At 43.7% G+C, this 26506-nt stretch overlaps 6 protein-coding genes across 8 annotated transcripts; 2 read left to right on the top strand and 4 right to left on the bottom strand.

Moving 5' to 3' along the window:
- Positions 1-505: 505 nt before the first annotated feature.
- LOC26536065 (carbonic anhydrase 2) lies at positions 506-1906 on the bottom strand. Of its 2 annotated transcripts, none has more exons than XM_015193667.2 (5): positions 1674-1899; positions 1417-1514; positions 1263-1353; positions 930-1192; positions 506-869 (listed from the first exon to the last, which is right to left on the bottom strand). In XM_015193667.2, the coding sequence occupies exons 1-5, from the start codon at positions 1738-1740 to the stop codon at positions 528-530; spliced, it is 861 nt and encodes a 286-aa protein (XP_015049153.2). In that variant the 5' UTR covers positions 1741-1899; the 3' UTR covers positions 506-527. The 2 variants fall into 2 exon arrangements, with proteins under 2 accessions (XP_015049153.2, XP_039231798.1); XM_039375864.2 differs by having other exon boundaries at positions 735-865; positions 1674-1906.
- Positions 1907-2057: 151 nt separating this feature from the next.
- Positions 2058-4624, bottom strand: LOC6538990 (carbonic anhydrase 2). Its single transcript, XM_002099456.4, has 5 exons — positions 4341-4624; positions 3814-3920; positions 3102-3192; positions 2761-3023; positions 2058-2496 (listed from the first exon to the last, which is right to left on the bottom strand). Exons 1-5 carry the CDS (start codon positions 4405-4407, stop codon positions 2128-2130), a joined length of 897 nt encoding a protein of 298 aa, XP_002099492.1. The 5' UTR covers positions 4408-4624; the 3' UTR covers positions 2058-2127.
- Positions 4625-5603: 979 nt separating this feature from the next.
- LOC6538989 (protein spindle-F) lies at positions 5604-7130 on the bottom strand. Its single transcript, XM_002099455.4, has 2 exons — positions 6261-7130; positions 5604-6196 (listed from the first exon to the last, which is right to left on the bottom strand). Exons 1-2 carry the CDS (start codon positions 6985-6987, stop codon positions 5829-5831), a joined length of 1095 nt encoding a protein of 364 aa, XP_002099491.3. The 5' UTR covers positions 6988-7130; the 3' UTR covers positions 5604-5828.
- A 175-nt stretch (positions 7131-7305) lies between these two features.
- On the top strand, positions 7306-8621 carry LOC6538988 (methionyl-tRNA formyltransferase, mitochondrial). Of its 2 annotated transcripts, none has more exons than XM_002099454.4 (4): positions 7306-7595; positions 7652-7976; positions 8034-8196; positions 8250-8621. In XM_002099454.4, the coding sequence occupies exons 1-4, from the start codon at positions 7420-7422 to the stop codon at positions 8615-8617; spliced, it is 1032 nt and encodes a 343-aa protein (XP_002099490.1). In that variant the 5' UTR covers positions 7306-7419; the 3' UTR covers positions 8618-8621. The 2 variants fall into 2 exon arrangements, with proteins under 2 accessions (XP_002099490.1, XP_039231264.1); XM_039375330.1 differs by having other exon boundaries at positions 7481-7591.
- Positions 8611-9422, bottom strand: LOC6538987 (39S ribosomal protein L32, mitochondrial). The gene is made up of 3 exons (XM_002099453.3): positions 9270-9422; positions 8975-9214; positions 8611-8918 (listed from the first exon to the last, which is right to left on the bottom strand). The coding sequence occupies exons 1-3, from the start codon at positions 9352-9354 to the stop codon at positions 8656-8658; spliced, it is 588 nt and encodes a 195-aa protein (XP_002099489.1). The 5' UTR covers positions 9355-9422; the 3' UTR covers positions 8611-8655.
- A 238-nt stretch (positions 9423-9660) lies between these two features.
- LOC6538986 (all trans-polyprenyl-diphosphate synthase PDSS1) lies at positions 9661-26126 on the top strand. Its single transcript, XM_002099452.4, has 8 exons — positions 9661-10653; positions 19573-19725; positions 19983-20122; positions 20448-20589; positions 21206-21295; positions 23806-23937; positions 24083-24277; positions 24680-26126. The coding sequence occupies exons 1-8, from the start codon at positions 10432-10434 to the stop codon at positions 24899-24901; spliced, it is 1296 nt and encodes a 431-aa protein (XP_002099488.2). The 5' UTR covers positions 9661-10431; the 3' UTR covers positions 24902-26126.
- The last annotated feature ends 380 nt before the right edge of the window (positions 26127-26506 follow it).

The raw sequence follows: 26506 nt of genomic DNA, 5'->3' as shown, positions 1-26506 counted from the left end.
CACTGGACCATTTATCAACGCCCACGAAATGAGCTAACGACTCACGGCTTGAGGTAGGTTCGATCTCAGGGAATGCATTCATACTTCAATGCTAAAGGTCTTATCGCACACTTTTATATACAAATTAATCCTCTAATATCTACCATTAGTGGAAATCTTTAATCTATCAGGCAATTGCTTAATTACCTGTCTGGATGGCAGGTAAACTCATTAGGCGCTTATCTGATAGTTCAACCAAGACATTGCCCCTACTGATCTAATTTCCCAGACTACCTCTCTTGTTGACACTACTTCTAATACCTGAGATTAATGCATTTTATAGACTATAGTTAAAATATGAATTTTTGGTTGTTGATAAAGGTGTGCCTCTATCACAACTCGATGGTTCGAAGACTAACAGCTGTTGTAACAACTTGGGCAAAACTCAAATACCATCTGGATCTGCTTACACCGCAGAAACCTTCGTCTCAGTTCTTTAGCCCACTCTTTCATAATGAAATCATCATTCTGGGGTGTCAGCAATATGTTTATCTTTTAATCCTATAGTACACAGTTCGGTTGTTCAGCGCTTGGACAGTGCGAAAATTGTTGATCAGCCTGTTGCCCGAATGGTCTCGCAGTTTCCACAACCTTGCAAAGCCATCGAAGCTCACAAGTACAGCTTTGCTAAACACATTCCAGATGACAGACTCGCGGCAATCGGGCGTGGTCAGTGAGCCATCGTAGGAGTAGAACTGCTCGAGATTCGCGTTCCCTATCATGTCCTTCAAGCTATAGCTACCAGGAATAGTCGCGTTCGATTCGTAGATCGGAGTCCGTGCGGATGCATCCACAATCTTGCTTAGCCCGTGGATGTGGGTTCTGCCTGTCTACCAATAAAGAATTTACGAAACATGATTTCTTAAGCCAGCATTTTTATAGTTAATTACCTTGTCAGCGGCCAAGAAAATCGCCGCAACAGCAATCCCACCTTTATGCTGCACTGCCTCCATTATATCTTTGTACTTTTCGCTATAGCAAACAATATGGACTTCGGCATCATATCGAAACCTTTTCAGCGAATGCTCGGATCCGGCGGAATTCTTGGATCCCCAATGAATGTGCAGACCAACGGCATGGTAGCGACCACTCAAACGACCGCCGGCTATATAGGGTTGCCGTCCTTTGATCGTCATGGGTATGTCCAAGTGAACTACCTCAAACCAATATTAAAGTTAGTTGCGATCTGTGTTAAACTACAAAATGGAATATACAAAGCCTACTTGTGTGTCCATTGTTCTTAATTATTAGGGGGCGGCTCAGTTCTTGCGTGTGGTGTCCGAACCAGACCCGAGGTATTGCCTTCTTAACTGCCTACCAGTAAGTACTACAAGTGTAATATTTATCACGTTTAAATGGCTTTGCTCTACTGCTTACGGTTTTTATATCCAGCGAAATCGGCGATTGAAGTTTTCCGGTGGAGCAGAGGTGTCCCCAGTCCTTTCCATTCGACAGGTAAGTCCAATCTCCGGCACCTGAAAGTTTCAGTTGAAAGAAACAAGTGGGAGTTTTCGTGTACATGAAATCTCTTTCCACTCATTGAGAGGTTTAAATGTTTGTAAATACTGCTAAATTGATTTGCAAATTGTCACATTTCCCACATATGCAAAAACATACGTCTAGCTTCTAATTACCATTTGCTATTTCAAAAAACGCGACCGGAAGCAGTAGTAACAGCTTGTGAAAAGCACTCGCCTGCATTGTTGTGGATTTCAGTTGTGATTCTTACGATTCCACTAATATTACAATTAAAATTTATTCCGGATAACTCGTGTGTCGGTTCTGATTTCACGTAGTTTTTCCGATGTGAATGGGCGGTAAATTTGATGACTTGAATGCTGCTCCGACTGCGAACTTCGCACAACTAGAACGGATCAAAATGCGACGGTTGACTTTTGGTTCAGGTGAGGATTGCGTTAATTTTATAGTATATGCACTCGCACCGTATCTAATGTGATTTGAAACCCCGTGACTGGAAAGCAGTAGAAACGAAGTCCAACTGCAGTTCTTCGAACAGTTTAAATAATTTATTTGCCTTAGGAAACTACAATAAATAAATACGCAACTTAACGTCTAACTACAGTAGCATCACTTGCCCAGGTAGGCACCACTCAGATCCTTTCCCACCCTGTAGAACACTGGGCGTCCATTTCGCGGCTGGATGTCCCGGAAATTGTTGATGAGCCTGTGCCCCTCGGAGTCGCGCAGCTTCCAGAACTTCGACACCGACGAGTAGGGCACGGGCAGCACCTGGGAGAACACCGTCCAGGTGACGGCCTGCTCGCAGAGCGGCGTGGTCAGGGAGCCGCGGTAGGTGAAGAAGTCGCGGGGATTCAAGTTTCCGAGCATCTGGCCCAGACTCAGTCCACCCGGAATGGTCGTCTTCGCCTTGTACTTGGTAACTCGAGGCAGTGCACCCATTACTTTGCTCAACCCGGGAAATATGCGATTGGGATTCTGTGAAAAATTCGAAAAATTACAAATTATTTTTTGCAAACTATTAAACTGAATTGGTTTGCATTCAAATGATTCATTCATATAAACACAGAAGCACTGAAAGAACAATCACCTCAAAGTGACGTATCGACACGTTTGTTTTTCTCCGGCCAATTTAGATTTTCATTTCAGCCTTCTTTCTGTACTTCTATCGTTCTATCACGTTAGCTTAGATTACAGTTGGTTTCTGGGTAGAAGAACCCCTCTATCACCAGTTCTATTTACCTTTACGATTTTCAGCATGACTCCAATAACAGCGATGCCATCTTTCTTGTTCTTCGCCTCATCGATGTCTTTGTACTTTGCATTTCGGTGGACAATGTGCATTTCCACGTCGAAGCGCTGCTGGTTGATGGAGTGCTCGGAACCGCGGGAACTTGGGGATCCCCAGTGGAAGTGGAAAGCCTCGGCCACATATCTGCCTTTGAGCAGACCGCCGGTTATGAAGGGTCGGTTGCCGTTAGCAGTTTCTGGTATCTCCACGTGAGCTGCCGGGCAATTAGTAGTAGCTTTCGTTCAAATCATATTCGCCATATGCATTGGCTATCTTTCGAAAGACAACCCACCTGTATGTCCATTATTGAGCAGGGTGATCGGTCCCCTCAGCTTTACGTCATAGTTTCCGAATACGATCCGCGGCAGTGGGACGATCAGCGACTGCCGGATGGTATGACAATATATTATTAGTTGTTATTAGTTATTGAAATAAATTAGCCCTGTTCAGCGCTTCCATTTTCCACGCCCATTACCCCCCGTAATGCAAAAAGTGGAAAAAGTGGCGCTAAAAGAGTTCCCTATTGTTCACTGGTTACATACTCGTATGGTAAATGCCAATTTCGGGCATCACTTTCCGCTGAGAGCAATGCTGTAAGCCCATTATGCAAGCATTGTGGCAAATTGGCTGGATAATAGTGCCCATCATTGCCAAGTTATCGTAGTTGCCTTTATTAATTTTCATACTATCTCATCACCAGTTGCTGATTTCAGAGGTTTTCCTATGACAAAGTATTATACGCGTTCTTGGGCGATTTTGTTACGCAGTAACAGCATTTAAGCAGATGCGCATATGAAATAGGGCTGAGTTTTGGCACGCATAATTAATACAAATTTGGTGATACACATTTTTAATTTAATGGTTTTCTTTTCATCACTGTTAATTGGTCTGAAGCTGATCCCCAACACACTTTTTGGGGGATTAAATCATTTCAGACGGAATACAAAGGAATTCCGATCATACAGGGTATCATTTGGCATACCCCTGTGGCATTTGCTACTTACTTTTTGAACGTTTAGCGAAATGGGTGACTGTCTTTCCCCCGCAGAACAAACTCCTCCCCAGTTCTGTCCGTTCGTCTCGTAATTCCAATGCGATTCCTCCTTGTGATCTACAAGTTTCGAATTGAAGAAAATGTTAAGTCTGGGACGTTTTCACTTTCTTTCAGCCATCTAGCATCTGGTAATCCTATTAGCCAAGACCGTGAATAAATCCACTTCTGTTTTCATTCGATGGAATTAGCCGACTCTCTCATTTCTTGAACCCAAACAAGGTATGGCAGAGTGATTAATCACACTGGCTTACACAATTAATTGGAATTGGTTTGATTTTTTGAACCCTTTCATACTTTTAACACAATTTCTTAATAACTTTAAGAGAACTAAATAAACCATTAAATAAGTTTTCGAACCGCTTTAAGTTATCATACGACTAATGTGACTTTACAAGTAGCACTTCCTGCCATTGAAGGCGAGTTTTGCACTTTTTATCACTCTATACGATCTGCATTAAGATCTGGGATCCCAATTACCATTTGATGTATGCTGATAGGCGAGTGGCAGCAGTAGTAAAAGCTTGTGAAAGGCACTCGGCTGCATTGTTGCAGATCGCAGATCGCAGATGTGATTGTTCTGACTATATGATAGTACTTATGAATAAACTAAATAATTGATTCCCGCGGACGCGTGTTAACTATCTTTGTATTAAAATTCGCGCTGTTTTCGATTTTACATAATTCATGCGGCTCGAATGTACGGGAGATACATATGTTGGCCCTTATGATGCTGCTGCCACTGCGAACTGCGAACAACTGAAACGGCCCACAAATACCACGATATCTTTTATAGTTTGTGCCCACGTAAACTCAGCTTACCGTCTGGGGAGTCGGTGGAATGGAGTCGGATCGGAATCGTATCGGATCTGAATTCGACACCTAAGTGGCGCGTGATTAGCGGCAAACGGTAGCAACAAGTGGCAGTCTAATTGCAGCGCTTGGTTTTCGAAATGATAAATGATGGATCTGATTTGTTGGTGTCTGCGCAATATAGACCAATAAGAGCCAGGAAAATCCAATACTGGCTGGAAATGCGGAAAAGATCTAGCTAAAGTTGGCTGAACTCTTACACATTCTGTGCACATTAATTGGTGAATGGTGGGGCTACCAGTTGTGCCACACACATGTATCTTGTAGATAAGCTTCCAATCTGATAGTTAGTTTTACTATCTGTGCACTTCAAAGTAACGCAATAAAGTATCCACGGGAGCTGCCACGCGCCTCGTCTTAAAAATATTTAATTTATTATATAAAATATTATTAACTTATTAACATACGCCAAGTAAAAATTATTGCTAACAAGCTTAACACCTGCTGCGATCCATTCCAAATGCATTTAAAGAAAGTGGCTCTTACCATTTGCATTTGTATTGTTATCAGTGGCAAATCTCATGCTCAAAAATTTGGCAAATATTCGCATTAAATCGGTGTTTCAGCCAGATTAGGCACAAGTTGCCAGTCGGGTTTCGACTACGTCATACCCAAACAAAAAAACAGGGAAATCCTCTGACCAGTTACAGCATAATAGCTGCGAGCTAAACTTCTTTGTCGAATGTTCCACAATTCCCTTAAGGTGTGTGACTCACATGAAAGCGCCAATTAGATTGGATAATGACCCCAATCGTTCGTCAGCATTGGTAAAATATTATTTGTCAGCGCGAATAATGTAATATTTATGTTGTCCACGTCGATTTCACTTTCCAACTAACCAAAGAGAACGACTCAACTTTTTTTTCAGGCTTTTCATTTTAATTTCGTATTTGTATTTCGTATTCTGTCACTAACAACTAAGTTTCATGCACACTCCGCAAGTATTATATATATTCTAAAAGTATAATGTCGCATAATTTTGATACATGATCGCTCAAACGTAACAAGCGGCTTCTGCGCAGTCAAACTGCTTCTTATTCCTGGGATGGCCACCTCAGGTCAGAGTTCGGTGGCGAAATAAATGCGCCTACTGGGTCAGAAGTCGCCCACCGCATGGGAAACAAACTCAAACTGGCGCTCCATGCTGTTCTCCGATTCCAACTCGAGTGCATCATCGATGAAGTGCATCTCGACGTGCTCGCGGAAGGCATTGAAGGACACTTGGCTGGAATACTGCTTGCCGCACATAGGGCAGGTCTTCTCCATTGCATCGGCTGCATCTGCTTTAATTTTCTCTTGTATGATATTAATTCTCTGGCTGGGCGGCGTTCCATTGTGTCCGTTGTGCTGGCTCTCATAGTTCTTCAGCTCGCTGGTCAGGCTGTCGTCCGTTTCCAGACTTTTGTCGGCCATCTCCGGCTTTTTGAAGGTTTTCTGGGCACATTCCGGACAGGGTTTCAGAGCTGCTTGCACATAGAACAGGCGTTAGAAGTTGTTTTATAGCACAAATTCCATTTTGTTACTTACCCATGCGACTTTCTAGTAAAGTCAGAGCCGAGCTGAGCTCCTGCTGCTGCTTCATGGCCTCTCGCCTCATCTCCTGCAGTCCATCCATACATCTTTTGGCATCCACATTGGCATCTGGTTCACTAGTGGTTTCCTCCACCTTTTGCAGGTTGTAGGGGTAACCCAGTTCCTCACTACTGGCACCGAAGTCATCCAAGGCTATTTCCTCCAGGCTGAGATCCTTTATGCCATCGGAGAGCATCTTTTGGCGTAGGTGAGGATTGGGGGAGTGCTGCGTGAAGGTCTTGGAGCGCACCAGGTTCTGGTTTTGCTGGGCACGCGAGTCTGCTGAGCTGGTCACAGCGTTTAGCTGCTGATCCTTGGAGATCTGCGACAGGCGGGACCAGAGGCGTCTGTTCTCGTTGGACACCATGCCAATGTGCTCCTCCAGCTGCTCCTTTTGGCGCTGCAGCTCTGAGACTTGTGCTTTCAGGGAGAGAACATCCCCAGTGACTCCGATTTCGTTTGCAGTTGGAGCACCTTGTGACCTGCCGGAGGCTTCTCTCAGCCGCTGGTTCTCCTCCTCCATGCTGGCCACGCGGCGCTGCAGCTGGATGCACCGCTCCTTTATCGTCTGCAGCGCCACTTGCAGTGCGTAGTTCATTTTGTCACTGGAAGGGGTGTTTGTGGATCCGGAAGTGGACGTGGAACTGGCCATGGGTGTCATTTTGGCAGCAGATGCCTCCATTGTGGATTACTACAGTTCCCTGGCACTTGGCATCAAAGTAGTCGCCCAATCGATCTGGCAAATATACGTTTTCCTGTAAATGTTTGATTTTCCAAATTTTTTATTGCGTTCTCATTAGTAAGACCGTGCGAAGAACTTCAAAAAATAATAAACAATGTACCGATAGTCGGCAGCCACCGAAGGCAATCATGTAAAAACAGAGTAACTTTTTAAAGTCGACAGAATTTACCTTGTTTTATTTATTAAAAGCACATGGACCCTCAGTCGTATTAAGTAAAACCATTATTTACTTTATTGACGACGATAGTTTCTCAGACGCAACAGGTTTCACTGTATCTCAGCATTCTCGTTACGTTATTTGTTAGTGTGACCAGCTCACTTCGCGAACAGCTGATTTTGTTTACGCGGCATTATTATCCAACAAATTTTCCGATGTTTTGCGGCCAGAGTTTAGTCAATAATTTTTACAAATATAAAAGAAAAGTGTGGCAGAATGTGAGTCCAATTGTGCAGCGCTGCAAGGGAACTTACCACCCACCCAAAATTCTCTTTTTCGGCACCGACAACTTTTCCTTGCCCAGCTTACAGGCGCTACACAAAAACTGCGGGTAAATGTGTTAAACAATAATTGTAAAGTAGTTAATATTATTTTCTATTTGCTTAGTGACCGCTTGGGAGTGGTTACCTCCTTCAAGAGTCCCGCCAACTGCGTGCGGAGCTATGCGGAGAAGGAGAAGCTGCCACTGCAAAAGTGGCCCATAGATCCATCTGTGTGTCTCAAGTTTGATCTGGGTGTAGTGGTTTCCTTTGGCCACCTGATTCCTGCTAATATCATCAGTGGATTTCCCAATGGAATGATCAATGTTCATGCTAGTCTGTTGCCCAAGTGGCGGGGAGCTGCTCCCATCATATATGCCATCATGAAGGGAGATGCCAGCACTGGGGTTTCCATCATGAAAATCGAACCTCACCGCTTCGATATCGGTGCTGTGAGTTCATTGTTATCTAACCATCATGTCAAGACCTGACCACGGCTTATACTTTAGATTCTAGCGCAGCGGAAGGTGGCAATCGAGCCCAATGTCTTCATGCCGGATCTGCATGCATCTCTGGCGTCGTTAGGTGCCGATTTACTTGTGGATACTGTGAACAACCTATCAGTAAGACTTAAGGAGGCCCAACCGCAGGATATTACAAAGGCCAGCTATGGTAGAATATACTTAAGCACATCCAGAATCTATAAAAACCTTATATCCCTTCAGCTCCCAAGATCACCAGTAAAATCACAGAAGTCATCTGGTCTGAGCTTAGTGCCTCTGAAATATACACCCGTCATAGAGCTTTGTATGGCTACAAAAACCTCACCACCAACTTTTTGGGCAAACAAGTGCAGCTGCTGGAGTTGCGCTTACCAGAAAAGGAACTCCCAATGCAAGAGCCTGGTGCTGTCAGCTACCTGAGGAAGGCGAGATCCCTGATAATCGGATGTGCTCAGCAGAGCCAGTTGGAAGTGCTGCAATTACGCGTGGAAGGCAGAAAACCTATGAGTGCCCAGGACTTTAACAACGGCTTCCTGAAGCAAGCAAGGTGCTTATCCTTTACAGAGAATAAACTAGCATCGACTTGTTAACGAACGGGTGGCTTTAATGCACAATGGATGCTTAGTATCTAGGCCAAGTCGGAGGGCTTGACTTCCTTGGTTTCGGACAATTGCTGCGTGGATTTTTGGAGCAGATTCTTGGTGAACCACATGGGACGAGGCTTCTTCATCTCCACTATGCGTTTGTTTTTCAGCTCATCCGAGGACTGTTCGGCCTTCTCTCCCTCGTAAAGAACGATTACTTCCTTGTCCACGGGATCGAGACCCAGGGTCTCCTGGATTTTCGACTGCATAAGCTCAGTCTCCTTCAGGACCTTTTGGTAGCAGAAGGCTGGAAGAGTAACATTAGCGGGAGCTACCTCATTTTATACTTTGAAGAGTACTTACGACACAGGACGCCCATCTCGTGGTCATGGCCGCATTGCAGACAGGAGCGGATGTTCCTCTTCTCCCGCAAAGGCTTCCAATTGTATTCCGGATACCCGAACTTCCGCTTCAGGCGTTTCTCCACGGACCTCCTGTGTTTCGGCACAGCCCACAGCATTCCGTCGCCAATGAGCTGCTTCAAACTGAATTCCTGGGAGGATCTATGGCTGTGCTCATGCTGAAAACCGGCCAACGCCAGCGCTGTGTAAATAGTGGGTAAGTCGGAGTAATTTTAACTTGGACTGGTACTCCTCACCGGGCGGGTGTCCTCCATGTGGCAAGAACAGGCTCTCCAAGTTCCTAAACAAGTTTGTAATTGATAAAAACAAATTTCTAGACATCTTGATACTCGTCTCCTAAAATTTACGTAAACGTGATTGGAGATGGGCAACTGTAAACAGCTGTGCTATCGATATGTTTATTAGAAAAACGTAATTAACAAAGTTAGTTCCGCAACCTTAAAAAAAGTTCAAAAAAGAACAATTCTATGTTAATATTGTGTAGTAACACTACTAATAACTAATATAAACAACTTTTAAATGTATTTCATTTATTTCAGCCAAGTTCCGTTTGAATATTACCGTCTTAGCCACCTTACGTTACCCACCTCTAGTGATACGTTTTAGCCGGCCGCCTTGCGTCACCGCGCACGTTGCAACCCTAAACAGCTGTTCGCAGCAGCTGTTCTGCACTGTTACGTCAAAATAAAGTAGTGAAAAGGTCCAAATTGCGTGCGAGTTAAATAAAAACTATTTCCCAGGCTGGAAAACGCGTTGCCATCGGGATCTTTGTGCGGCCCAGTTGTTGTGGAACATGACGCCAGTTGTGGCGGCACCGAAAGGTAGTGGCGCCCTGGCCATGTGACCTTTGCAAGCAGAGCTTGAGTCCCGAATATAGCCCGCAAAAAATAGTGTGACCCACAGGTAAACTGGGGTCATCCACACAGACCTCGACCTCCAGTGACTGCAAAACCGCGTGGCTGCTTGAGCCACCGAAATCCCCGTTCAAGTTCAAGCCGAGCCGATCGAACTTACCTTCGTGAGCGATCGTTTCCACCACAGTGGGACGGTGGGATACCCACCACACCTGACCGCGCGCACGCGCATCGATTCAAAAGTCCACAAAAAGCGAAAACACTTCGCTGGAGCTGCTGAAGCCAAACGCAAGCAAACCGCGCTTCGCCGTCGCCTCGAAAATCGCCAGTCAATCGCACCTCGAAAACGCGCGTTTTTCCAAATCCTGCAAGCCTGCAAAACAAAAAAAAAAAAAACATAAACAAAAATTCACTATAATGCTGTGCACCTGTTGAGTTCTGTGCCCGTGTCTCGTTCAAGCAGCTGCATCCTACCCTTCCCACAGCAAAACCAACGCATTAGCCCTGCTACACAAAAGTCCTCGCAATCAAAACCAAACACAAAATGGCCTGCTTGAGCACTTCCGGTCGCGTCGTGTGCGGCTCGCGTCGCCAGCAGACGCACAAGCTGCTCTACCAGCTATTCGGATCCCGGCCAGGATATACGGGCCCATCCTCCACTTCCACCTCCACCGGATTATTCAGTCCACCCAAAGTTCAGCAGCAGGCCGCGCGACTCTGCCACGGATTAAGCTTCAGCTTGGGCAAGGATTACCCCGATCTGCTGGTAAGTTCATTGTCGGACGAAGCCTACACAGCGAGAAAATACCTCTTAAATGACGCAAGTAGTTGGAGTGATAAGGGGAAAAGATATGGGGGCATCTTTGCTGATCCTTTTGAATGATCCTTTTTGTAAGGCGAAGTACTCACTTTTCAAACGTGGATTAAAAATATTGCTATTGTAAGCCACTTACTTTTCTCCCAGTGCAGAGTGCATTGGCTGCAAGCCAACTCTTTTGGCCGCTAATGCGTCTGCGTGACTTTGGCTTTTGCTGTCCGCTTTTCTTTTCTTCGCTGCAAAGCTGCAAAGCCAAAAAGAAAATGAAAGTGAAATTGGTTGTTGGTTGTTGGCCGTTGCTTTTGTGCAAGGAGCGTGAAAAACAACTTGTTGCGCCCACAGTTGCAGTGGCGTTGTTGTTGGCGGAAGCTGGCGCATTTATTTATTATTGTGCCTTGGCTTTTTTACCATTTGCCGAACGCCTCTGTTTTTCTGTTTTTCTCCGTTTCGTTTCCATGTGTTTTTCCCCGCATTTTTGCAAGGTGAAGTTTTTCATCTGCCTCTCTTTCTGGCCCGATAATTATGTCTCTTTCTGGTCTGTCTGTAGTTTGTCATTATTTTTATATCGTTGACAAGTCGCTAGTCTGTAGTGTTTTTCTTCCTTTTTTCGTTTTTTTGGTTTTTTGTTTTTCGTTTTTCATTTTTTCTCAGAGTTATGCAATTTCGCTAGCTGCATTTCGAGCTCTGGTTTATTGCTCGTATTTATCAATATTTATCGCCCGCGTTGTTGATTTTCGCGCTATTTGTGGCGCCAATAAACAGCTGATTGGGGGGCCAGTGCCCCCAAAACTGTGCTCCATTTCTACCCAACGCGGTGCCCCATGTCGTATACGTAATATGTGAAGTGGTTTCTGTTTTGCGATGTGTCGAGCAAGCGGATTTGGTGCTCCTTATCAGTTGCGGGAATAGTATCAGTATTTTGCTATTTCATTGGACTGATTAACTATTGCAAATACAGTGAGCACACTCTAAGGAGTAAGCAAGGTACTTTAAATAACACTTTATGAGACTATCTCTACCAATAACTCTGCCCAATTACATAGCCTTAGTTATTCAACATAAATGTTTATTTTCTCTCATAATACCTGATTGATGTTACTTACTGTAACAAATAAAACGATTAAAGTGCATGCAATCTTCAGGCACCTGGCATTTTGAATCCCATGAATGACGCACTCAGTGCAACAAAAGGGTCGTAAATAACCGAGGTCATTATAGAGTTATGGAGTTATTTGCTATTTGCCTTCCTAGGTCATATTTCTTTGGGGAAACATCTCCAGCCTTTGTTGTGCCTTTGTTGTGAGTCGGAAAAACCCAGAAGGAACTGCGGGCAATTGTCTTAAAATTCAATTGGCTAGTCAAGCCTTCGGCTTAATTGCTTACTTACTCACTTATGTATGCCTTGAGTAGGCATGTACATATGCATAGGCCGTGATTAGTGCATCGGTTTCTCACATTTGCTATTTAGTTTATTGTTTTATGGCACGCCATTTAAGCCAACCCATTTAGTTGCTGGTTGGGGGGATGGTGTTTGGAAGTACGACTTTGATTTAATTGCTTTAGCATTGCGAATGCACTGCATTGCATTGAGTTGAATGCAGTTTGTGCATTGGCTATTTTGGCGGCCAGCCTTCACTTGAACATATTTATTTGCATTAATACGGTCGCACTTTGGTCGGTTTTTGGTTTTATATATAAGGAAAAGGTTAAGTGCTCGTTAATTCACTTTAATGCCCACCTCTGACACCCGTAAACTAGACCTTGCTCTGAAAGGTTGGGATTTTGCTGTTGCCTCCCGAAAATGTGAGTGGCCACATGTGCTACCTTTATTTTTGGTACACTAATAATTGGGCTAATTTACCATCTTAGAGATAAAAGTGTAGTTCATAGTAGCTAAGCCATGCTCAAGTGTAAATGTATGCAGTATCATATTGGAAAACGTTTAATAATTTTGTATGCAGTTGTCGTCATCGAATTATTTATGCATTTTAGTTGTTTAAGGCGCTCTTTCTGTTTCATTTCGGAGCCGAATAAAAATTCATTCAACGCCAAATTGGATGTGTGCCCAACTGGCATCCACACACAGCTACAAAACACAAGCACAGGCACCTGGAAACTGATACGTTCATCTATCATAGGTAAACAATAAACAAAACGCAAATAGAAAGCGCACGTCGCAGCCAAAACCAAAACCAAAACCAAAAACCGAAAACCGAAAACTGACAAAAAAACAACGCCAACTAATAATAGTCGGCAATAGCAGTCGTAGAAGAAATTCACTTTTAACGGTTTCTTTGACTTTCTTCTTCATTTCATTTGCCAAGCTGCCGAGCGAGCTCTCCATTGTTTTGGCCAAAAGAAACCACAGAAACCGGCCAAAAAGAAAAATAAGTCCGTCGCTTTATCTACTATATATGCGCCACACGATTTTGGCAAGTAGCCGATTGGCCAGCTCTTAGTGTTCGTTATCTCTGCCTCGCATTGGTTTCCAAATCATTTTCATATTTTCCATCGCTTCCGAATAAAAACTATTTACCATTAACGTATCACTTTCATTGCAAATGCGTGATTTAAGCCGCGATTTTACGTTTGGCGTTTGAGCCAAGTCTCTTAACGCCAGCGTGTGAATTCGATGGGCCCAAGTTGGCGGTCTTCAATTAGATTAGAGAGTCTGTGAACGGTTAGATGTTTGAGCAAGTCTAAACGCCGTTGGATTGATTTCGGTCGATTCTCCGCGTTTCGTACGCGTTTCCGCTTAATTTGAATGCGAGGGTTTGGTCTCGAGAAAGTGAAACCGAATCTCAACCTGTTTTCATTGAAACTTTTAGAAATTTTGGGCACGCAGTCAATACTCGATAAAATCAGCTGCGATTTGTCACTCGTATCAATAAAAGAGGCATTTAAACTGGGATTTAGAGTACTTAACCTACATAGGAGTTAAGATAACGAATAAGCATATTTCTTGTAGCAAATCACTCAACACGATATACGTATTTCCCAATTAAAAGGTCTCAGTCCGCATTCCTTTGGTTGGTTTTTCACAATCAGTCATATTCGCTGGCCACTTGTGAGAAAGTGATCATCTTGGGCATAAATATGTAGGAAAGAGCCGGGCAAAAGTGGCAGATATGCTAAAAGATACATCCGTCGTATGCACACGAGATGGTCATATCGTAAATCTCCGCCTTTGTGTCTTCATTGCGGTGTCTTCATTTCTGTATATCTGTATATCTCTGTTTCTGTATTTCTGTATTTCTGCAAAACACTTTCACTGACCCACGGTCCGAGTGGCCGGCCCTGCAAGAAGAAGTCCAAGCCAAAAGATCCATTCCCCCCGCATATATTCATATTCTCTATCAGCCGCATATTATTTGTGTTTAATGTGCACTTGCTGCTGGCTTAATTGGCTCTGCGGAACTGGGATGTGGGCAGGGATGGGGATTTGGATGTGTGCATGGTTTGGGACTGGACTGACCTGGCTTTCATTCAACCTGTCCCATGCGCCACACACCTGCAATGGTCTCTTTGATCGCGCAGCTCTGGCTTTGGTATTTTTCGGCCCGTACTTGCTGACCCAATTCCAGAAGACGCATGCGTTTTGGCCTGTTGTCCTAAACTGGTTTCGGCTTTGGTTCGGTTTTGCTTTGGTTTCGCTATCGGTATTGGTATAGGTATTTGTATTGGTAGCGGTGGTTTTCGGCCTTTTCGGCCTTTCTGCCGCATTTCCATCTCTTTCGCGCCAAGTCCGTTAACTGTTAATGATTTCAACGTTGTTTTCCTTAACAACAAATTTTCGGATTTCGATTTGAAAGCCGTAAAAGAAGCGCCGCCAAGTGCACCGAGAGAAATGTTGCTGAAGAATTTTTGAGAGCTTTTTATACAGATTACAAATCTTTTAAATTTTTCAAGGACTTGCAAAGACTAAAAGTTTGATTACTCAAGAGTGATATAGAAATATTTACCCAACTACCAATATCAGTAGACACAAATATAGTTCCATTTTCGCTGTGTGCAAAGGGAGCGGTGCTGGGCGGTGGAGCAAGTTGGCTTCGGATAGTTTTGACCAAGTTGCATAACCCGGCCAAAACCCAATACCAAACCCATCGAAACTGGCCAGCTGTCAGCCCCGCATTTCATCAATGTCGCTCACTGGTCGACTTTCCTGCCTCTCGGCTGTATTCGGCTTACATTGTTGATGTTGATGTTTTATCAGTAATTATCATAAATTTGACTATCTTGGGCGGCGTTTGCATATGTTTCCCACACTGATTGCCTTACTTGTTTGAAGTGTTTGCTCAACATTCTACCTCCAATCGGGGGCCCTATTAATTGGCCAAGGGTTTCACCTGATTAACATTGGAATTTTGTTAAATGTTTTCCACATTTTACGATTTCGTGTTGCGACATCGCTTGGCCAGAAATTGAAACGAAAAACGAAAAAAATTAGATTTGCATTTATTGGCGGCACGCGTCGCATTTGCAGTTGCACTTCGGAATTTGTTTTTTCCCTGTCTGCGTTTGCGCTTTTTATGTAATTTTTTGGCTTGATTTACGCCCGAAGTCGCCAATGCAGGATAAACTTGAATTTTCAGGTTTTCCACCGCTAACTGGTTTCCAATTTGTCTGCAAAAACATTTTGCCTTTCCTCGACGAACCTTAATTTTGGCTGCATTTTAGTGCTCTTGCCTTTTGACAGATTGTTATAATTACCAACTGCACACTGACACCTCAAAAAATTATGGTAGGCAACAAATATTTTTTTGGCTATTAAACGATTTTCACAGGCTCTTGCGGCGTTTTACAATCGCTTGCATGTTGAGGCGTTTAAAAACGCATTCGCCATTCGCCATTTGCCATTCCTTTGGCAGCGTTTAAAGTCGCCTCCATAGGCAAATATCACGCAGCCGCCGCGTTGGACAAGCACGCACTAATTTCAATTGTAAATCGCAATTGCGCAATGTGAAAAGTGAAAAATGACGGGGGAATTCCGTGTGACTCGATGGCAGATACTTGACTGCGGAAAATGGCCCGCTAAACTGGATCGGAAATCGAGTGGATAGATACCAATTAATGAGTGAAAATCATGTCCACTTTTGGGTTGCCAACTCATTAGCTCGATAATTCAGTGCCATCAGTCCACTTTTATTTATTCGATGTATTTCCGCTTTAAAGAGGACTTTCAGATTCACTTGCATGTACCTGTTTAACTCAAATTATCAATATTAGTTTAATTAAACTCCCATGTGAGCAACCATGTCTGTTGCCTTTAACTTTTGACTCGACGATTTGCGGACTTCAATTGGCCAATCGATTGCAGTTGTCACAGTTTCTGATGAGCCCTATTGCGATCGCAATGAAACCGTGACGCATTGTGGCCTGCGCAATTGAGACATTAGCAAATAATGCCGATACATTATGCTAGCCACTCGAGCTACTGCATCTTGTTGGGGTTTCAGATTCAGAAGCGTTCTCAATGCCGCGTTGAGCACTTTGTCAAATACAAATTGCCCAGTTTGGAGGCAAACAATCGGCCACTTTGGCATTCACACTCACTTGAGCTCGACTGGGTTGTTAACACGCATGTTAACCACTTGCCAGCGAACTTGGCTAATGAAGAAGCTGTCGCGGCTAAAATCGAACGGAGAAATTACAAAGCCAATCGTTACCGCCGCCCCTCCCCCTGCAACTTGTTCCCCTTGTTGGCCCACAAAAGCGTTGGTTATGTCAGCCGTGGCAATACAACCGCGCAGCGATGACAAAAAGGGAAAGTAAGTCCAAAGCCCCGTCTTCGCGGCCCTCAGCTGCTCACTTTCTTGGCCGTCTCTTGTGTCCGCATTTGGCCAATACCTCGCTTTTGGCCGCTCTTGGCCGCTTCCGCTACCGACGGCCTGTCATGTTCGATCGTGGCGGCGGTATTTCTTGTCGGCCAGCCAGAAAAAGAAGCAATTAAAATTGTTGGGAAATGACGACAGCTGGGCTCGCCGATTTTCCCAAGGTCGGAGGAGTTTTATATGTCCTTAAGACTCGTCTTAATATATATTATTTGGTCAAAAATATCACAAGGTGAAGCCAGTTAACACAGCTTGTTAACAAATTAAGTTCTCTGCTAATTGCGTCCTTAGACTCGCATAATTTGTAAATAAAATAAGTTGGATAACGACTTGAATGTTCTTACGCCACGCAGCGTGAGCACAAATTTGTGAGTTGTTGGCCATAATTGAATAGTTTTCGAGTCGCAGGTGCTAAGAGTTAAAAGTCCATTAAAATAGCAACATGCAAAGGTAATTTTGGAGTTTCGCATATTGCTATATTGAATCTATGTATATCTATAAAGAAACTGAGCGAATTCCGGGCCGAACAAGAGCAAAAATCGCAAAAATCGTAGAAATCGCAACAATGGGAGTCTCTGCACAAAAGTGAGTCGTAAAGCCATCAATAAGCAATGCAAAATGTCGCAATTTCCCTGGTTTTATGTGGGGCTTTCAATCAAAACAGACATCAATCAGTGCGAGTTTGGCCTGGCACTCGAAAGTGTTTAAATACTTTCAGCCGTTAATTGTCTTCATCTTCAGTTGGCAACACCGAGTGGGCTGGGCTTTGGACTCAATTGGAGAGGATGGTACACATCTGGAGAGGATTATGTCGTGGGAGCGCCCTGCGGCGAAAATTTCAGTTTTATTTGGCTTTTGGCACTCGGCACTTGTCTGTCGATATTTGCACACTCCGCTAAATGCTGCAATTGCTTTGATCACTGCGCCCATTTGGGGTAATTTTTCCACAATTAAATTAATGGCTACGAAAATGCGCGTATTTAAATGAAAATTGGCAGAGGCGCCGCCGGCCACCAAGCAAATAAAAGTGAATTATTTGCCGTGTATTGTTCGTGGTGCCGAAGAGATCGTTATTATTATTTCCTTTCGAATCGATGTGAAAGTTGGCTTGCCAATTGCTGCGGCTCCTCTTTTGTGGCCAGTTGCATGTGGGCCACAAGGAGGTTAAACTGGATATCTTTCGCCGTTCGACTGCGCCGACTAATTGCGGCTTAACCCTATCAACTGATGCCAGATAATCGCCCGAACTCCACTTATTGAAAAGTTACAATGTAGAGATGTTTGATTACCAAGTATGTGCATCTTGAGTCTTCTAGATATTTCGCCATTTCCCTGCCCGGTTACCAGTTACACAATAATTTCAAGTCCTCGGTTCGTCTTCAGCAGCCAAGTGCAACGAAAGAGTCTACTTCCTATGTGTTTACTGCAAATGCTGCTGCTTTTTGGCTTTGTGCACGCAAAACGCTCGCCAAACTCCAGTTGAAGTTTGCATAGTGTAGTTCACTGAGATCTTGGAGTTAATATACAGCCAGAATTAGACGCAGATCATTGACCTGGCTTCATAATCGGACATTTCATCCATAACACGAGCAAGTGGCCAACGGCAAGCAGTTCAATGGGTTTAGAGGCACTTAAAATCCGTTCGGCTTTCGTGGGCACCTGTGAAAAGCATTTAACAATGCTTAAAAGTCATTCAACGTTTGCGGCCAACTCGAAATGGCCACAATTAAATGCATTTCTGCACGTTCCACGCAAAAAAAATAGCAGTGTGTCTCTGTTTCTGTTTCTGTTATTTTTGGCCTTTGCAAAATGATCAACTAATTTTAATTTGGCGCACATATTGAAAACGAAAGCCACCGCGACTCGAATTTAATTGGATTTCTTCCGGCTGCTGCTGTAAATTGTGATGCGTCGATTTTGTAATAAGCCGCTTTCTACTCGCCAAAAGGCAAAAGCCAAAGGCAAAGCCCATTCCGATGTTTATGACACATATTAAATATGAAACTGGGTCATTACAAGCTCTTTTCAATGGTCAACAATTTGTTTGGGTATTTTACGATGCTGTGGGGGCCCCCCTTCGAAGTTCCAACACCAAAACCGAACCAGTTTGCCATCCAAAAGCCCACACGTGTATTCCCCATCACGCAGATAATGACGATGATGCTGATGATGATGATGCTGCACAAGATGCGGATGAAGATCGCTGGCCAAGGGCGGCTAGTGATGGTCATTGGCCCGTGGCAGGACTCCAATCCACGGCCACAAGTGGGTCAGAATCACACGCAGTCGAAATGGCCAAATGTTTGATGGTGTAAAAGTTGCTGCCTCCGCTGACAGCTGGCAACTTCGAATTTACATGTTATCACGCCAGCATGTGTGGCGCTTTATTGACAGACTGAGAGGCTGACTGGTTGATCGGTTGATTGGTTGATTGCTTGATTGCTTGACTAGTTGACGGGCTGCACAAGAAGCAAACAAGTGCACACATTGCATAATGGCACATGAATGAATTTGAAAAGAAAATCGATCAAAAAGCAATGCCTGGCTATTATATGAATAGGTTATCAAACTTTGCGATAAAGAAAGTGTTCCATCGACTTGTAAGTCGCGCAAGTTTTTCTCTGTGTGAAAAATAGCACTACTTTTTACCCGCAAACACGACAATTTAGCAGCGCGTGTTGCTAGCTTTTGTCTGGGCAACAAAAGGATTTGTGGTTTTAACAATTCAAATTTTGGCGACAAGGTCAAGAGTCGCGCGAGGGCGTCAACAATCGACTTCAATTAGTTGGCCATTTACGGCGGTTACAGCCCAAGACTGTAGCCACTGCAATTTTCCAGTTATTAATTTTTTGGGCAAAACTGAAAACAGAAAACACGCCGGCGGGCAAGGCAAAACTTGTTAGACGTGACACAGCCGCAATTGAAAGTTGTTAAGTGACTTGTTTGCTCCATCATTATTCACACTTTGTTAGTAATTGCAGCCTATACCCAAAATCGCTAACCGTTCTAACATTTTAACCATTTTCCCAACTTCCAGCAAAGCCCCCACAAGTGCAGCTCCAAGGCGAATCTGAGGCACCACAGCTCGGTCCACACACAACAGCCAGCAGGTCCTGTGAGGGAGTTCCAGATCGATCCCTACATCATCCTCGACGACGACCTCAAGTACTTCTACGACGATGTGCGATATGTAAGTGCTTAGATACATAATTACTGGAGATACTTATAATTAAATGAATCAAATTAAACATGCTAATATGCCTTTAGAGTTTCGTCAGAAGTTCCATTCTGTTGTCATCGATTAGATGGTTTTTTCCTCAAACTAAGGGGATTTTTTCTCGCGCCCCAAACACAAATATTTGCATATTCAATCCAGATTCCACAGACCTACCAAAACAACTGAAAGTGGGCTTGACTGATTCTCCCCTCCCGATCTTCCTCTTTCAGCTGCTGAAGTCGGGCACATCCCAGCCAGAGTTGGACACCATTGCCAGCTATTACTTCGATGGCCAGGGGAAGGCTCTGCGACCCATGGTTACCATGCTGATGGCCAAGGCGATAAACTACCACCTGAACAACGAGTCACAGTGAGTACTTGCAAATTCGGCAGCGGGATAATTATCAATTTGTTAGTTATAACCAGACTTTACAAGCCGAATATTGGGGGCCATAAAAGAATACGGCATCTGCTGTTGATTTTATTATTTTCGAAAAGAGTTCATGTTTATTGCTTGACATCTTGTAAAGTTGTATTTAAAATGTTGCTATTACTTGCACAAGACTGTGCCGATATTTTTCTGTGTAGACGAGTGCAATTGATTAGCACGTTTTTGCGAAATGAAATCACTCACTCATGTAGTTTTCGATTTTTGCCCTAATCCCAAATCATATGTCTTCCCATCGCCTTCACAGCCAATTAGTACACAAACAGCGACAGATCGCCCTCTTTTCGGAGATGGTGCACTCGGCCAGCTTGGTCCACGACGATGTCATCGATCAGTCGGACTTCCGACGCGGCAAGCCCAGCGTGAATGCTCTTTGGAACCACAAAAAGGTAAAGATTCAATGTGATCCGCGATCCGCGATAGTTGATATATGTTATGTGGCATCATCGGTGCCACCGATGTTTGCCAGAGCCAAACAAACAAAGCCAAACACGCGCCCAGAGTCACTCGGCAACCAAAACAGCCAAATAGCTGAACACCCAAATAGGCGAACAGCAATCATTCAGGCCCAAAGCCTGACTTTGACATCAATTTGTTGCGTATTTCGATTTGAAGTGTTTATTGACTTTGTCAACATCTATGTATCTTGCATCATTCGAAAGGCCTCCAAGTCGCATGGCGATGCCTCTTCATCGCATTTAATAATGGCTCCCAAAATAGTTCCCTTTCGACATGTCTTCAAATTTAAATGCACAAATACAAATTAATCCAATCCAAACCCATCTTCACAAGAAGCGGAAATTTCTCGCCTCTGATTGTTTCGCCGCTCATCTTAGTCACATGTCGGTTGGCTTTTCTTCTTTTTAAGCCATCTTGCTGTTGGCTGTTGACTGTTGGCTGTTGGCCGTTAACGTTGCAACACATAACTGTCCTACTGCGATTGTGTTGGCCGATCTTTTGTTGTTGTGGCCGCTTGTTTCTGACCATGTCTCATCGCTTTTACAGGTCACAATGGCTGGTGATTACATCTTATCGATCGCCTCGATTATGATAGCTCGTCTGCGCAGCGATGATGTGACGATCGTGCTGAGTCAGGTAAGAAAACCTTCAGTTGCAAGGATATGACTAACTATACAATCAAAAAACGACCAACAGCTTATGGTTTAAATATCATTGTTCATAAATAACTTTACTGCTTAAGATTCTGCCAAAAGCCTTTTAGTTTTGGCACCCACCACCAAAAACCAACATTTGCACATTTTATGCTGAGTTAATTGCCAGAGCAAACTGCACACCTTAAAAACTCCCGGATTCTGGGGAAATATTTCTTTACCTAAGAACAAGCCCATGGGTTTTTGTTAAGAAAGTACGTAATCACATCAGGTGCCAAGTTTCACAGCTGCGGGGAACGTTTTGTCTTGAAATGATGAAAGTTTCTCGTTCTGTTGGCTGGAAAACCCAAAACCAGTTGCCGCCTTTAATGAGGCACAAATCAGCGGGCCTGCAAACTTCCTGCGTCCCTGGAAGTTGGTTCCCCAAGGTTTGCCCTTCGCCAGAGTTCGAGAAACTGCACAAAAAGCGGCATTCACTTTTCATGAGTCGGAACTTTGCACTCGTGTCCTTGTAAATGCCACATTCCGCAGAAATACTCGCACTCATCACTACACACGTAGTTCCTACAAATTCCAAATTAGTCACACCAATTCACGCCAATTTCACTTTCCGCGGCATTGGAGAGTGAAACTAGATCTGTTGCCCTGGAAACCACAAATCTTAGAGCTCCTCAAGCTCGCAGCTTCCCTGCATATTTACACAATCGAATCGAGCTGCCAATAGCCAAGTTAATAGCCAAGACAAACACGATAACTTGCCTACGTTTTTGGGTTACACATTTGGCGTTTTCTCAATTCGCGTTGAAAAAAAAACATGCGTAACACCTGAGCATTGAGGATTGGCCTGAAGATGGCCAAGAGGTGCGGCCCAGACACTTATCCGCCGCTATTTGCCCATTTCATTAACCCGATCTGGGCGATATCATACTCGTGCGTCTATCGCATAATGTAGCTCATTTGCATTCCAAACACTTTGACCCCGCCAAAATGAAACTTTCTTTGCGATCGTGAGATCATTCGTCTTGAAACTCGAAACTAGTTCTAAGCCAAACTGGTCCCCACTATTTATGTAAATTTCTCTGGGCTACGAACAAAAGAGCCAAGAGTATTTTGCCAAAAAGAAAAGTTAAAGATGACCCAAGATTTAAAGCTCTATTTAGAGTTCTAGAAGCTTATAATTCTAGTAGTTTGTCCAACTAGTTTGGCAATCAAAAACATTGGAAATGTACGTCCTAAGAAACCAGATTCTTTTTGTCCAAAACTTTGTATTCATGCAACTATTTTTGTCACTCGTTTATGGACGACTTTTTGCCAGTTTCTTTCATCTACGGCAATCTACAATCTTCGGCATATAGTTATCAGATTTTTCATATTAAATATGCCGCGCACGTGTCTGAATAAAATCAGCGGTTTCTAAGACGTCGGATGGCATTAATAAAATGGCTAGAATGTCCGTCTGCCTTTCAATCAAGTGAATTTATGACTATTCCCGCCTTTTGGGCTAATCCAAACAGTTCAACGCCGTTGGAAAGCCCCACATTTTGATGAACAATTTATATTAGGCTCATAGGCTGTGAAGAGTACATAACAATTAATTGTCTTCAGTGTACAATCTCTGAAAATAACTGGATTGGCGTCGAATTCCACTTGTCGGAAGCTTGCAATACGAAAAGAAAATGCCTGGCAAAGTGGTTTCGAGGCTAAAGCTTTGTTATGCCAAAATAAATGCACTCGATTCCGCGAGCGCTGCATTTGGTCTCATTTAGCTGCTTAAAAGGCGGCATTGTGTTAATTTCTGTGGCTCCAAATGCACTTGTTGGCCAAGTTGTTAGGAGCACACGCACTAGTAGTTGGCTTTTTGTCCGTGTTAATTAACATTGAACGTTCAGCAGTGGTCGGCGGAATTTGGCCGGGCATTTTGGCCAGAAACTATTGGCCACTTACGGCCGCCTCACCTTGAGCTCCTTGGAAACGGCCATTTTTCACCTTTCAGCGCCCACTATTGTTTGCCAATGATTTTGACAACTGCCTGTGAATTTCTTGAATTTCTTGCCCGAATCAATGAAAATGCCTATGCGAAGGCGAATCGAAGGGCGTGCCACACAGTTGATGAGCAAACAGAAGCGGCGATAGCCAAAATATCCATCTACTCTGGAGATCTGAATGAAATCTTGTTTGCTAGATCTATTTGGCACAATTGTGTTTGCTATTTGCATTCGAGGTTTTAGTCAAGCGGAAGTTATACACACACACGAGCGTAGCAAAGGCTTTGTAGCGAGTATAGAAAATATATTAAAATTTTATATCGGGAATATCTGTTTTTATATATAAATATTTATAAAATATATATGTACAACTGAATATTCGCTATCAGTGTAGGGCAGACATTGCGAATTGCGTAATTTACAAATGGGAATCCCAGGGCGAGAACAATGGAAGCCATAACCATTTACTGTGACATATTTATGGAGCATTGTACGTAATCCCTTGCAGATCTTGACCGATTTGGTCCAAGGCGAGTTCATGCAGCTGGGCTCGAGGGAGACGGAGAACGAGCGCTTCGCCCATTACCTGACCAAGACATACAGGAAGACCGCATCGCTGATCGCCAATGCACTGAAGGCGGTGAGTATTCATTACCATCATGCGAGCTGAGCTGGGCCGTTTAATGCGGCAATTAGTTTGCACGCAGTCCAGCGTCATTGTGCCCAATCCCCAATGCAATTTGAACTGATCTTGAACCCAACTATTCTCCGGCTCTCTCCTGCAGACCGCCGTGATTGCCCAGGCCGACGACAACGTGGCCGAGGTGGCCTTCCAGTACGGACGCAACATTGGCTTGGCCTTCCAGCTGGTCGACGACATGCTGGACTTCGTCTCCTCCACCGAGCAGATGGGCAAGCCGACGGCGGCGGATCTGAAACTGGGTCTGGCCACCGCTCCAGTTCTCTTTGCATGCGAAAAGGTGAGTGTTTCCTTGTTAGCCAACAGATCTTAGCTGCTTCCTTGTGCACAGATAATAGTGTTTATAATGCAACACAAATCATTTCTCTCTGTGTATAAGCAAGCTAGATTAAGATGTCTCTTTGTCCACACTTCCATTTGCTATGCATCCAAAGTGGCTTCCCGCCGTCGCAATGATGATGTATGCACGATGGTGCCGGCGGTGAAGGTGTGATGATGTCATGTGGGTGGGTGGTTGGCTAGATGCGCAGATGATACAATGGCTTACAGACCCACTCAATTGCCACCGATTACCAATGCCCATTTGCTATGCATTCCGCGAGCTGCGCACGCGTGCAGTGCGTTTAAAACTGCAAACTGCATATAACCTGCATAATTGAAACGCCTTTTCCGTACATTCCAGTACCCCGAGCTGAATCCCATGGTGATGCGGCGCTTCAGCGAGCCCGGCGACGTGGAGCGGGCCTTCGAGCTGGTGCACAAGTCGCACGGTCTGGAGCAGACCCGATTCCTGGCCAAGAAGCACTGCAACGAGGCGATACGGCTGGCCCAGGAGCTCACGGAGTCGCCCTACCAGAAGGGCCTCCAGGTGGTCGCCGACTTAGTCATCAACCGCATGAAGTAGAGCCGCACTCCCGTGCACCCTAACATAAACCATACCCATAATGCAATAATAATAATAATAATAATAATAGTGTTATGTAGGCCCCTCGATGTTTGGATTAAGTTCTGTTCAGCCGGCGGGCTACGTTGTAAACAAGAATTATTATTTAGTTTTTAGGCATTTGTTGTTGACACTGTAAATAATTGCATAAACAAACCTAATCAACACACACAAAAACACACACTAAACGGCAACGTTCGCTGTACATACATAATTACGAGATGTTCAATGAATTTTTGACAAATTTTATATGCAATGTTTTTCGACAAATTTATTTATATGTATAAAGCGCGAAATATGAGCCAAAAGCCAACTAAAAAAGAGAGAAACGAGAAAATTGTACAAACATTTCATCAAATAAACGAATTGAAATGGGTTGCCAGCCGAGCAGCAAATGAGGAATCTAAGAAATACATAAAGGAAAATGTTTATTAGTCAATGCAACAAAGAGAGCCAGTGTGTAGAGCGATATTTTTAATACAAACCACAAGGAAGCACGAGGAGCATAATTGGTTTATTTTATATTAATACTTGATTTAGGGCATTTCATGCCTAAATGGTTCAATGGTCATTGCCTGCACTTCGTTTCAAAATCCCTTCCAATCGCACAAACATGTAACTTCAAGTGGAAATTTAATAATTAAATAAATTTGAACCATTCGCGCATGAAATGCATTTTATAATATGTTTGTTCTATAAGAAATGTAATGAGGATTGTACGTGGAACAATGATGCCCAGTCTTAATTTTAATTCTTTTATAATTTCTTCTCCGCCTCTAATGCAATAGTAATTTAAAAGACATTTCAAACGAAATCGAACCGCAGACCCCATTTCGAAATGTTCTAAAACTCTATTTAGATTAAGTTCTTATTTTAATTTATGAACACAACCTCAGTTAAGTTAGTCAGCGAAATTCATTTTTTTGTGCCCGTTTAGTTTTGATGAAAAATCATTGGGCTCCTTTACAGCCTGCTCTACACTGAGAGAAAGCTACATGAAGGATAAAATACAGAAATTTGCTGGCGAGTTAATCAATTCAATCGGGTGCTGAATACGATATACCCACATATTGTAGAGTGCGAACGACAAAATATAGTAATGATACAGATGTTGATATTGATACTTGTAATTACGATATTTGTATACTTAAAGAGATGAATAAAAATTCGATTTTGTAAAACAAAACAACTGAAGATGTTGACTCTGCTGAAAGTGTAAGTGAAGTAGGTTCTGAAAACACTCCACACATGCGAGTGACTTGTAACTATGCGAGGTATTAACCACCAGGATGACCTAGTGAAATAGTTGTGGACTTGGCCAAAGTGGCTTATGTTGCGACGGGCATGGCTGAAACCGAAATTGGGGCAAACAAATAAATTTGGCTGAAATGGTAGCTGCCACACGGGGCGTATGAGCAATGCAAGCTGCTTAGGCTTCCAAGAGCTTGGCATTTTAAAACATCAACAAGTTTCGTATTAAATGGCACGCAACACTGCAGTAGCCTTACTTCTGCGACTTATTAAAGCAGAGCATCACGATTGGGGTTAAGCCAACGCAGCCGTGGC

This window comes from Drosophila yakuba, chromosome 3R, assembly GCF_016746365.2.
Source record: "Drosophila yakuba strain Tai18E2 chromosome 3R, Prin_Dyak_Tai18E2_2.1, whole genome shotgun sequence".
In the NCBI taxonomy this organism is placed as follows: domain Eukaryota; kingdom Metazoa; phylum Arthropoda; class Insecta; order Diptera; family Drosophilidae; genus Drosophila; species Drosophila yakuba.
This window is presented reverse-complemented; position numbering and strand designations above follow the sequence as displayed.

Excerpts from the sequence above, each read along its gene's own strand:
- LOC26536065 (XM_015193667.2), bottom strand. The coding sequence starts at position 1,740 with ATGCAGGCGAGTGCTTTTCACAAGCTGTTACTACTGCTTCCGGTCGCG. Across the intron at positions 1,515-1,673 it reads GTTTTTTGAAATAGCAAATG|GTGCCGGAGATTGGACTTAC; the intron begins GTAATTAGAAGC and ends TGAAACTTTCAG. Across the intron at positions 870-929 it reads TTTTCTTGGCCGCTGACAAG|ACAGGCAGAACCCACATCCA; the intron begins GTAATTAACTAT and ends CTTTATTGGTAG.
- LOC6538990 (XM_002099456.4), bottom strand. The coding sequence starts at position 4,407 with ATGCAGCCGAGTGCCTTTCACAAGCTTTTACTACTGCTGCCACTCGCC. Across the intron at positions 3,193-3,813 it reads TTTCGCTAAACGTTCAAAAA|TCGCTGATCGTCCCACTGCC; the intron begins GTAAGTAGCAAA and ends ACCATCCGGCAG. Across the intron at positions 3,024-3,101 it reads GCTCAATAATGGACATACAG|CTCACGTGGAGATACCAGAA; the intron begins GTGGGTTGTCTT and ends ATTGCCCGGCAG.
- LOC6538989 (XM_002099455.4), bottom strand. The coding sequence starts at position 6,987 with ATGGAGGCATCTGCTGCCAAAATGACACCCATGGCCAGTTCCACGTCC. Across the intron at positions 6,197-6,260 it reads TTTACTAGAAAGTCGCATGG|CTCTGAAACCCTGTCCGGAA; the intron begins GTAAGTAACAAA and ends ATGTGCAAGCAG.
- LOC6538988 (XM_002099454.4), top strand. The coding sequence starts at position 7,420 with ATGTTTTGCGGCCAGAGTTTAGTCAATAATTTTTACAAATATAAAAGA. Across the intron at positions 7,596-7,651 it reads GCGCTACACAAAAACTGCGG|TGACCGCTTGGGAGTGGTTA; the intron begins GTAAATGTGTTA and ends CTATTTGCTTAG. Across the intron at positions 8,197-8,249 it reads TATTACAAAGGCCAGCTATG|CTCCCAAGATCACCAGTAAA; the intron begins GTAGAATATACT and ends ATATCCCTTCAG.
- LOC6538987 (XM_002099453.3), bottom strand. The coding sequence starts at position 9,354 with ATGTCTAGAAATTTGTTTTTATCAATTACAAACTTGTTTAGGAACTTG. Across the intron at positions 9,215-9,269 it reads ACATGGAGGACACCCGCCCG|CGCTGGCGTTGGCCGGTTTT; the intron begins GTGAGGAGTACC and ends CTATTTACACAG. Across the intron at positions 8,919-8,974 it reads CGAGATGGGCGTCCTGTGTC|CCTTCTGCTACCAAAAGGTC; the intron begins GTAAGTACTCTT and ends TTACTCTTCCAG.
- LOC6538986 (XM_002099452.4), top strand. The coding sequence starts at position 10,432 with ATGGCCTGCTTGAGCACTTCCGGTCGCGTCGTGTGCGGCTCGCGTCGC. Across the intron at positions 10,654-19,572 it reads AGGATTACCCCGATCTGCTG|CAAAGCCCCCACAAGTGCAG; the intron begins GTAAGTTCATTG and ends CCCAACTTCCAG. Across the intron at positions 20,590-21,205 it reads CTCTTTGGAACCACAAAAAG|GTCACAATGGCTGGTGATTA; the intron begins GTAAAGATTCAA and ends TCGCTTTTACAG.